This window comes from Acipenser ruthenus, chromosome 7 (genome assembly GCF_902713425.1).
Source record: "Acipenser ruthenus chromosome 7, fAciRut3.2 maternal haplotype, whole genome shotgun sequence".
Taxonomy (NCBI): Eukaryota; Metazoa; Chordata; class Actinopteri; order Acipenseriformes; family Acipenseridae; genus Acipenser; species Acipenser ruthenus.
The window spans coordinates 3,786,538-3,798,518 of NC_081195.1; the positions used below are offsets into that span (position 1 = coordinate 3,786,538).

At 37.5% G+C, this 11,981-nt stretch overlaps 1 protein-coding gene across 2 annotated transcripts; it reads right to left on the bottom strand.

Moving 5' to 3' along the window:
* Nucleotides 1-200: 200 nt before the first annotated feature.
* On the bottom strand, nucleotides 201-11,764 carry LOC117415326 (kazal-type serine protease inhibitor domain-containing protein 1-like). Of its 2 annotated transcripts, none has more exons than XM_059026140.1 (5): nucleotides 11,412-11,764; nucleotides 9,144-9,770; nucleotides 3,840-4,000; nucleotides 1,462-1,609; nucleotides 201-1,251 (listed from the first exon to the last, which is right to left on the bottom strand). In XM_059026140.1, the coding sequence occupies exons 2-5, from the start codon at nucleotides 9,643-9,645 to the stop codon at nucleotides 1,157-1,159; spliced, it is 906 nt and encodes a 301-aa protein (XP_058882123.1). In that variant the 5' UTR covers nucleotides 9,646-9,770; nucleotides 11,412-11,764; the 3' UTR covers nucleotides 201-1,156. The 2 variants fall into 2 exon arrangements, with proteins under 2 accessions (XP_058882123.1, XP_058882122.1); XM_059026139.1 differs by having other exon boundaries at nucleotides 9,144-9,775; nucleotides 11,412-11,763.
* Between the last annotated feature and the right edge of the window lie 217 nt (nucleotides 11,765-11,981).

Here is an 11,981-nt window from a genome sequence, read left to right on the forward strand (position 1 = left end):
ATGCATGTTATAATACAAGGATGTGGCGCTACATTCATTTGTGTGATAAGTAAACAAGTAAATAAATAGCAAAATCTCTGGCCTTGCATACTAATATATAACAAAATACCAGACATAACCACTGTGTTGCAGTATTTTTTCTTTGTGAAAATATGGGATGCATCTCCATGCTTTAGTGGTAAATGCATTACACTGCACTAATCAGTACACTTATGTTTTATTAAAATAAGAATGAATATGCACAGTACATAAATAATATAATTTGAAATACATATACAAATTTATTTTAATAAAAATATTGGGAATAGTAGAATCAACAACTGACCATGCTGTTATGTCATATCTGAAAGACAGGAACATACCAAGAAAACAATAAATATGTTAAACAAAACTGGAGCAAACAGCACAGAAATACTATGTCCACTTCTGGTAACACTGAAAAAAAAAAAGCTTTAGGCAGACAGAGGAAATCATACAGAGACAGTTTCAGCCTAGATTTGCATTGAAATACAATAACAAGCAAAACAAATTGTCCAGTCTTTGAATAATTTAAAAATTCAAGTTTAGCTACCATACATGATAAATCACACCAAGATCACTCAACATGGCACATGTAACTAATCATGTCTGAAGAAAAAAATGGAATGTTACAAGTTATTTTTTTTACAGACCTCATCTTGTTAATACAATAATGTAATAGGAAGCACCTTCAGAAACAATTATTATGTATTTCTTAGCAGTCGCCCTTATCCAGGGCGACTTACAATTGTTACAAGATATCACATTATTTTTACATACAATTCCCCATTTATACAGTTGGGTTTTTACTGGAGCAATCTAGGTAAAGTACCTTGCTCAAGGGTACAGCAGCAGTGTCCCCTAACTGGGATTGAACCCACGACCCTCCGGTCAAGAGTCCAGAGCCCTGACCACTACTCCACACTGCTGCCCAATTCTAATTGGCAGGACGTGGCAGAGACAGGACCGTACTCGCAAAAAAATTGCAATATTGGGTTTAGAAGGGAACACCAGGACCATGTAACTAGAAAAGTGAAATCGATTGCTCACTCCTGCTCTAGAATGAGGACCAAAATGAATAGTTTTTCCTGATAGGATTCAACCTGAGTAGTCCGAGACAGATTTCTGTGAGGCTGGTTTAATAATAGTCATCAAAGTCCTCAGCGTCGGAGTAGTCTTCCTCTTGGTGATGGGGTAATCTAAGCAGGTGAAGTGCAGTCAGATTCATCTGGTCTAAAACACAAATAAATATGTTAGTTATACAAAACAGAATAGAACTAAAGTGCATTAGAGTAGGCTATATGTTTAAAAAGAAACATCCACAGTACACAGTTCATATTAAAGAGCATGCGCTTTTTGAAATCTGATGCTTTTTGCCCACCAGAATATGTAGGTTCATTAAGAGCAATCAACATATCCATTATTATTACAAGTCAGACTTACCTGGCGGGATAACAGTTAAACTGGCCTTCGCTGCCACTTCCCCATGTCGGTTCTTCGCATAGCAGTGGTAAGTTCCCTCATCCGTCAGCCGAATTTGCTGGATCTGCAGCCAGCCTGACACCTCATACTTCTGGGGACCGCCCCTAAACTGATGCCAAAAAATCACAGATCAATGTTTTTCCTACATGTATGATGAAATTATGAATTTGAACTTTTAGAGAAGGATGACCTTCCATATTGATTGTATGACCAGTTCATCAAGCCAGGCTTTTCTTTCTTTCTTTCTTTCTTTCTTTCTTTCTTTCTTTCTTTCTCCTTTTTTATCTTTCTTTCTACTGAATATATTGGAGGGAGGCTCTGCTTCAATCCTCTGGTTCCTTGTCTGCAGACCTAATAGACTAAACCCCAGCCCCCCCCCCCCCCCCCAACAGTCTAACAGTGGTGGAAAAAAAATGGAAAAACTAGGAGGAAAAAGGAAAATTCCAATGATAGGCTGTAAACGATACACAGTTGCTCTCCTTATTACAAGAAAATAACCTTTTTCACTACCAAACCCATATGTTCTGGTTAGAATTGTATACATTTTTGTTGCAGAAAGAAATGCTTATATCATTTCATCAAATTCTCTTATTAGAAAAATAAATGGAATGTGGTTTTGCCTTTGGCTGTTGATATTATTTTGGTCCAGCTGTGAAAGCGTCCTTTGCTTTGTCTCTCTGATAATTGTAGGGGACACCTTAATGTCTGACACATTTAAAACATCATTCTCTGAACTAAAATGAAAACAGAACACACCAATAAAATATTTATTTCTTAGACAGTCGTCCAGATAAAAACAGTGTAAAAAACTGCAGACATCTGAAAATCATTATCCACGTCGCTGTGGTTTCTAAAACAAGAAGCTGAGGCAGCACTTAGTCCGCTGCAGAGATTTGGGACCGTATATTAATTTACACCTCTCCTTTTCTATTCTGAGCTCTTCGTCATTCTGTTGCCCTGGCTACCGAAGGGTGGAGTTGGTGTTGAGGCTCAAGTTCATAATGTCCCCACCGCATCAAACCAGCAATTGTATACTTGTATACTTTTATATGATCAAATGCTACTATTTAAATTCTTTGGCAAATGCAACATTGTAAACTTTGGGAGTCTACAGTGGGTGAAATTAAATGTAATGGGACGTTAGGCTTGAAGCAACTTTGCTTTGCCCGTCTATTCACTCTGATGTTTAGACTGTGTAAATATATGTTGTAGGATTACTAAGAAATTGGCATTCGATTTCCAGACGGAAGTCGCCTTTCAACAGATGGAAGATTTGATCCCACAACCTTTAAATATAAATTCAAAAGCCAGAAATGGTCTCTCGTTTGGTGTTTTTCACCTTCAAAAAGCCAGCTTCGAAGCCAGCTGTGAGAAAGTGAAAAAAAATCATTTCAGAGCTTTCTGCGCTGTTCTGTTTAAATCACAATCTTGTATCAAATAAACACAGATGCTTTTCTGTTAAAAGGTAATTAATTACCAGGGCGTTTGCCTTAATCATGCTCTTAATGACTGTGTTAATACAGTACTGGCAAAGAAAAACATCTCCCTCAGTTAGCTACATTAAGCAAGTAATTAAGTAAGCATCAGAACCCAATTAATCAAACATTCTCACTGGCAAACTATTTGCGAGCAGTGGGGAAATAGTTTCCAATCACGCAGAGAGACAGATGCCATTCAGGAAGGCATTCAATCTGAACAGCTTCATATTTAGAAGTGCACTGCTATTCCCATGCCATGTGTGGTTCAGCTACTAAAACTACCAAACAGGCAAACACTTATTAAACAACTACTACATTAGGGACTTCACTGAGCATTATTATTTTTTTTTTTTATAATTTGCTAAAATGTATCAAATTTAATGTACAATAAAATAAACATTTTACTTGTGTCATCTGTGTCAGTTTCAGGCGGAGCTTCATGGTCGGCAAGGTGACACAGCTGAGGATTTTTTATCCCTGTCATCCCATCTGGTGCTGTCAGTGTCAGTTTCTCAGCACACAGTACAAGGTAGTCGCTCAGTAACGAGGTGCAAACAGGTGATTGATCGATCTAAATCTAAATTTATAACAGTGTTTATTTTTTAGCAAAATAAAATCTAAGCCTATTTTTTGGGACCCCAACTGTTGTTGTTGATTCCAACTTAGGCACTTGACATAAGGACTAGTAAGTTTACATCAGGACTACTAAGTTTCAAAAGGTACTAGTCCTTTGGACTAGTAGCACAATATTGGTAGTTTCTAACCCTGTAAATGGTATAAAGTATTACATTCAGGTAGTTTTCATTCTTTTTTACTCACTGTGAACCTCTATTTTTTATATATAACCAGTAGTTTGGTTACCTGAACAGATATATGCGGGTCATCTCCAGGCAGAAACATTTCTGTCCCATCCTTTCTCCACTCAATGGAAGCCATGGGGTAGGCAAAGACCTCGCAGCCAAAAATGACATCCCTCCCAGTCAGGTTCCATATGTCATAGGGTGGTGAGATGATGTGGGGAGCTAAATAAAAACAGAAAGCATTAATCAGTGGAAATTTAACCCATCATTTGGATTCAAAGAGTGCACTGTTGTGGAGGAGGCATAGTTAACAATGTAACAGCAACCCAAAGCTGTTACATTAAGGTATGAGTCCAACCCCTAAGTAATGTTCATGTGGACTCCTGGAGTCACAGATGTTCCCGGAGCCTTTTTTAGATGACAAATCGATAACCAGCTTTTGTTAAATGCACTAGAAAATGAAGGGCTCCAAATCATCATTATGGGAATAGAAAGGCGATTCTTGATTCTGCATGCATTCTTCTCAGTTAGATCATGTTTTTTCTTGTTTTGCCCTACTCTAAACATATTGTTTTGGAACTTTCTTAAGGATATGAAAGCCCGGAGGGAGCTTCTCTCTCGGCAGACTGCTCTCTAATTGATTTTCCATGGTGACAGCTGTGTGTACAGTGCTAGCTCTCTACAGTCCCCACATATCACTATCCTTCATCCATTGCAATGCGTCTGCTTTAATCCACAAAGTCTCCTGGTTTGACTTTCACTTCGGGAGAAAGGGAGTCCCATAACAACGAACACAGCACGCAGGGGACAAAAAAAAAATCTGTCTGCTGCACCAGGCGCACAATGTCATTTCCTGAGAATGTACAGTATCTCTACCCACACAGCCAGGAGCTCAGAGAACCTTTTTCTGTGGCCTCTAAAGTTTGTGAAATTTAAATCTAGATATTGGAATAAAACAAGTTACCACAGGTACTACAGAACTACATTGAATTATTAAGGATATTTTAATATATGGCTTCCCTATTTTGTAGTCAGCTAGCTACAGACGATACCTAAAGATTTTTTTAAAGTTAATAACTGAAAACTGAGAATATGTGGAATCTTAGTTCTCCGAATTAAAATGAAAGTGGTGTTTCAAAAAGTAATATCCTGAACAAAAGAAGTACGAACTAATGCCCTCAAAGCCCCAATTTAGATATGAGTTGGCTCTGACTTCCAACATGGATTTTAAAAAGTTGCTTAGCAAGAGCTATTTCCATATATCAACAAATGTATCCTCACTTTGCATTTACAATACCAACATCAGCTGCGCATTTACTGTCTATCTTTATTTCCACAGTTAAGAAAACATTTTGATCTGCTTTGTTTCATACATGTTATTTTTACATCTGAGTCAGTGTTTTAATATGGTCTCTTGCCATAGTGAACTACTGCAAGTCAGCACACCAGAAACACCCGCAAACAACAACAATAACACTTTTCCTGACATCCTAGTTTGGGATTGGATTTCCCCTTACAGAGACTTCTTAAAAACAACAAGAAAGTAGCAATTTAGAAATGAAAGCTTGCAGTATGATTAGAGCAAGCAAGCAGCCGGACATGAACTTTTCCGGGCTTGGTTTGTGATGTCTTGAAGATACTCCACAATGGCTGTCAATATCACAATTCAGCTGATGGTTGAGTTGAAGTTAGATATTCATTAAGTTCTTTCACCCATGAAGTAATAATAAAAGAAAGTGTCCTTTTTCTTTCTGGACTTGGAAGCCTTTGAGGTGGCGAAAACTGTTTTTTATCCTGCAAGATAAAGGAATTACTCATTCAGGCTTTAACCTTATCAACCCTGGGTGGAATGAAAGTGAGAAGCCTGATAGTCCCAAAAATGTGTGAAATTTACACATCCACCAGATCAAAGAGATTGTGGCTCATGGCTTGACCTCACACACTCCTCCTTCCCTTACCACCCCGCTGAACCTCTTCACTACTATTGAAACAAAGTCTTCTTGTGTGAGGTCTATGGAAGGGATCACTTTCCTCCAGGAAAACAAAAACACATCTCTCTTTTTTTTACTATTTCAGGATTATTTTTTTAAATTTAAAACCCTGAATTCTCCAGAAAAGAACAATCTTTCATCACTATACACCCAACATTCTCAACCGTAGATGTGGCTGGCACAGATTGCCAGTCAAGTGTGATTCAGAGGTGCTAAAAACTAAAGTGATTGAGAACTTGATTCTTTATCCTCTATTTTCTGTTATTTAATTTGTTGTGCAAGCTTTTATTCACAAAAGTAATTTTCAACTGTACAGAAAGTAAGAGTTCATGTATGTGTCTCTTCCCTTCCTGCCCTAGTTTCTGGTACTCATTTAGTCTGCTTCATTGCAGATCTGAGGGTTAATATGAAGCTTTTCTAACACCCTATGCATCGTAATTTTAGAGTTCCGCCGCCTGTTCTCTGAAGGTGCTCCAAGGTTCTTTTGATTATTATTATTATTAATTTCTTAGCAGACGCCCTTATCCTGGGCGATTTACAATTGTTACAAGATATCAGATTATTTTTACATAGAATTACCCATTTATACAGTTGGGTTTTTACTGGAGCGATCTAGGTAAAGTACCTTGCTCAAGGGTACAGCAGCAGTGTCCCCCACCTGGGATTGAATCCATGACCCTCTGGTCAAGAGTCTAGAGCCCTAACCACTACTCCACACTGCTGCCCTGCACATGACTGAGGCTGATTGGCAGCCTCAGTCATGTGCACCGACTTACAGCCAATCATATTTTTCACGGTAAATAACACAAGTAGACTGCATGTAAAGGTGTTGAAGGTTGCAGTAGCCTTCAGGAAGAGCCTAATTTATGAGTATTTTACTGGTTTGATAGACAAGACACAGCGTTCAGATATGATGCCAAAATTAAAAGAATAATAATTAAAAACCTAGAATTTTAACTGAAACAGGTTTATTTTTTGACTTACTGCCTAGTTTCACTTGTTGTTTCTGAAAGCAGCATGGGGCTATGGCAAATAAACCAAACTCACCTGATAACCAGATGCTGGTAGTAGCGTGGCAATCCAAAGCGTGTCCGTGTTGAAAGACATTTCAAACAAGGATTGTATAGGGGACTTTATCATTGACCCTTGTATATAAATATTTAGGAAATTGTAATACCATACATCACCTTCATGCATGTTTAGAGGGAACATTCTGCTCTCCAGTAATTTATCACTGAGCTAAGCTGCAGATACCAGTCTAACAGTCAAGAAGATGGCAGAAAAGAGTACTTTTAAAATGACCTTCTGCAATCAGTGCAACTAGTAAGTATTACAAATACCAAAAGAAGTGCTCTATATTATTTAATTAGAACACAATGCTTGATTTTGCAAGAGAACAGTAGAATTCAAACATCTCTATACATACTATTATGGCAGATTGTTTGGTATAATGACTGAACTTATTATTATTATTATTATTATTATTATTATTATTATTATTATTATTATTATTATTATTATTATTACTACTACGACTACTACTACTACTACTAATAATAATAATAATAATAATAATTGATTCCATAGCTATTGTCTACTGCCAGAGAAAATGTGTTCTCAAATCAAATCCATTGTAAAATGTACATGAATGTTTCAAAAACTGTACCTACATTTTACTAAAGAAACATAATAGTGGTATAGAAAATAATATAGAATCACAAATATCTTAACATAGCCAGAGCAAGTGTATTTCTATTTTGCTGCACTTTTATTTAAGTCATAATTTGCCTTCCTATTTTTCGATAGGGGAGGACTGACAAGCAGTTAAGTAGAATGCTTCACAACTCAAAGCCATCCATGGATCATGCATCTGATTGCTATGGATTACATGCACGTGATTGCTGTGGATGGAGTTTACAGATTTAAAAGCACTGGTTAAAAAGGATTCAATGTAAATGTAATTGTAAATGTAGTACTGTAAGTGTTGCCCAGCCATTTGGTTGCTGTATCAACTATAACTTGCATGCAATCTTTGTTTTGGCAGATCTGTCTGTCAGATTAGCAGGACACTGCAAGCTAAATCCTATTACACTGACTTGTGGTCATACACTTTCTCTGGAGTAGGGGAGTTTGCCTGTGAAAAATGGTCAGCCCTTTTGGTTAATCCGGTCTCCTCCATTGCTCTCCTCAAGTGCACTCCTCATTGCTTTTCTACCAGCCTCTCAATACCTTTATAGTGCTTGTGTCTTCCTGTTTAGGGAAGAAATCTCTTGATAGCTTGTGAGTGTGTGTACTGTATGTACACTGACCTTGCAATATAATACTCATTCTGATATTGCTTTTACATCGCCCCCTTCGGCTGTCACAAACATGTCATTTTACATTACAGAGTTTTTAAAGTTCAGGAAATGGCATTCTGGCTTCAGTCTTGCTGAATGGATAGTCCAGGCACCTCAGCCAAATGTGGCATTCAAAGAACTCTAAAAAACATCTTTACATTACCATTTTATAAAGGTACTGCCTGGTAGGCTTTTGGGACACATTGTCTTTAATGGAAATGCTTCATTTAAAACAGTATGGAAACAAGCATGTTGTCATACCATGTGCCTTAAAGCCCTGCAGACAGGTTGGAAATGTAGTTATTTATTTAAATATGGAAGATTGCCAGCATCACATTTATTCAAAGAGAGTTAAGGTATACAGCACCTTTTGAGTAGTATAGGCATTCATTTCATGGGAAAATCAGCAGAACTTTACACTCGTGCTATTGTGTGATAGAGACATTGCAGTAGCCCTCTGTGTTGCCTAATGCACATCACAATACTATCTGTCATTTAATCCCTTTTCATCATGTTGTCAGTGACATGACGTCTCTACCTAGCTAGCCTATGATTTAACTTACAATTACGACTTGACAGCTTCACAAAGCAGCCTGCTGAGAAAAGGTTTTGAAGGCTCTTTGGTTTTATAAAGCTGTAAATAGCTGTCAGTTCAAAAGAGGACGCTCCTTTTTCCAACATTGCATTGCAAAAAAGGCCTGTACAAAATAAGAATCTCATTAGTCCCAGATGTAAGCTTGCTGGAAGCAGACATATTGAAAAGAACATTGTTTTATGATAAACAGTTTGCATTTCCCATGGAAAGCTTTTCATTTGTATGTATCATGACAATTATTTGATCAGATTTAATGTGAACCTTTAAAAAGTAACCCTAACTAAAATGCAATACCTATATTTATTGACATACATCAAAATATATTTAATAATATGTTGGAATATTTAAAATAGACACATTCAATAGAGTACATTGAAATATGTTCTGATATAAATTAATGTTATTTTGTATATTCCTTGCTGAAGAATGTAGCACCTCACCTGCTTCACACGGACCCTCGTGGGACACTGTCAGGTTGGCACGAGGCTGGGCATTGGCTGCCTCTTGGAATTTGCAGATCTGTGGGTAGGTCTTGCCATCAGAGCCACAGACTGCCTTATTGGAGACGCAGGTGCACTGAGGCTCTGGGACCTCCCCTTCCCACAGGTCTCCAAGGTCCAGCCTGCACTCCAGGTTCTCCCCACACTTCCCATAGAAGTGGTTGGTGTTGTCCAAGTCACAGATCTGCCCCTCCAGATTGGCGCACTCCCAGCAGCAGTCACAGTGGTCTATCACCACCCCCGACAAACATCCTCTTGGAGCTGGGCAGTCGTCTGGCTGGCAGTCAGCACAGCTCTCCCCTTCCTCCAGCAGCCTCTTCCAGCCACGTTGCAGGTAATCCGGGCTTCCAGGAGCTGTTGAGATTGGTTGCAAGGAGAACAAGCTCAGATACAGCAGAACCAGCGCTCCAGAGCAGAAGGCTTGGCCCACCAAGCATCGCATTTCCAATTAGCTGTTTGGTCCTCTTCTCATAGAAAAACCCATCACTTCACAGCCAGACTTTTTATCTTCTTGTTGGCACCTTTTGCAATACCCTGGTCAGTAAATCTTCAGTATTCTTGTCCCAGCTGACCTTTGGAAATACAGAATGTTTTCTTTATTTTAAGTGCCATGAATTTAACCTTTCTAAGCCAAACTGTGTTATGTGATAATTAGATATGTGGAATATGATACAGGGTAGAAGGTCATTAAGAGGAGAGAAGGCAGATGAGGCACATAATTCAGAGAAGCAAAACAAGCAAAAGAGACTTGGAGGAGGCTTGTTTAACCTAGTAGACTTTTCCTGTTCCAAGCCAAGCTTTGGTTTTCTTTTAGCAGAGAGTTTTAAAGGCAGATTTAATATATATATATATATATATATATATATATATATATATATATATATATATATATATATATATGATATTCCTAAAAAATGATGTTAACAAACTGAATGTCGTCCCACATACCTAACTTTTTAAATTTTAACCCAAATTAGGCATTTTTCCTGGGGAATGAGGCTGAAAGTATTTGTGGACATGCATCTTAGTCAACTATATACAACGCGGCTTCTCTATGGTATATGGTGGTACATCATTTGATTGGACTAACTCAGTTTCAGCCACCAACCCTCATATACAAATATTCCTACAACTACTGGTATACCATATCATCAAAGAAGATGAACCCCAAACCATTAGATTGATTTAATATCCAAAGACTGCCAGAGGCCACTGGTGAGTACTTTGAATAGGCTAAATAAGACAGAGAAAATGAATAGGTGAACTTGTAGTGGGTGTAGTGTAGTAGAGAAAGACCTGCAAGCTTCAGTAGGGTAGGAACTGAAACTAGGGCAATTGAGCTGAGATCTGCTAAGAAAAAACAACTTATTCTTTTCAGTTTAACAACAGGGTTTATTTTCTAACACAAAGTGGTCAGTTAAATTTTAGTTTTGTTTTAGTATAGTTGAGAGTCGTTCTCTGTGGTAAGCAGATAATCACAGTTGAAATGCAATCATTTTTGAGCATGACAATTGCTGACTGGGGAAGTTTTCTCTCTGCAGTCGCCACAGGATAAACCTAAACCTAATGTGAAACATTTCAGAAATTCTTAACATGATCAATATGACATTCAAAAGTTAGTGAAGGGACCAATTGAAGTGCCACACATTTGCACATGGATGCTGGGCAAAGTCTTGAATTGAGACTGTTTTGAAATTAATTTTATTTTGGATGATGTGAAACACTTTTAAATTATTTGTTTCTACAGTTTTTAAAAATTTGTAAGAAATCATTTTAGACTAAGAGTTTTTTGATCCCCAGGTCAAGCAAGACAAGTTTGCTCATACATGCTTCCAGGTAAACATACACAATAGCATAACAATTCTCCAAATGTATACATGAAATATCACAATTGGACACCAGAGAAATACTACTACGACTATGACTACTACTACTACTACTACTAATAATAATAATTATTATTATTATTTCATTGTGCAAATAATATATATATATATATATATATATATATATATATATATATATATATATATATATATATATATATATATATATATATATATATATATATAATAAAGCTGTCATCTTGTGAAAACCTGGCCTTACTTTACATTTGTTCTTTTTTAAAAAAAAAATAATTAAATGCACCTGGTACGCAGCTGCTTCTATGAATATCCTATTTTTTTTAGCCCAAGTAAAGTTGCTTACCCGTTTAAACTGCTGTGAAGTGCTGCAGTTTCTGTGACAAGTAGGTCCGTCTCCTGTAGGGAGCTATTCTGTTTAATGAACAGAAACGCTACTCTGTGTGTTAGCAGTGCCTTGCAGTAGGATTCCCACTCTCAGCCTTCTCTCAATGAAGACGTGTGATGTCAGAATGAAATTTGATTCCCTAGTCAGCCTCTCCCTCTCGCTACTCCTGTCTCTCTCTCACTCCCTCTTTCCTTTTTTATTTGTTTTCTCTATCACTCCTTAACCCATTCTCTTGCTTTCTTTGTTTCCATCCTTCACACACCCTCTCAATTGTTATCTTTCAATCACCTCTTTTCTCTCTTCTCTTTTGTCTCACCCTGTATCCCCCTATTCGTTCCTGCTTTTATTGTCACCCTTTGCGATGTGTCCCTCCTCTTTCTTTTGTTTCACACGTCATGCTTTCTCTAAATGTACCCCTTTTACTTTTTTCTTTTTTCTCACCCCCCTCTCCTTACTAAAAGTCTAATAAATTAGACTGTTCATTAAGTTGCATACTGCTGTTTGAGTGAACTGTACCTGCACTTACAA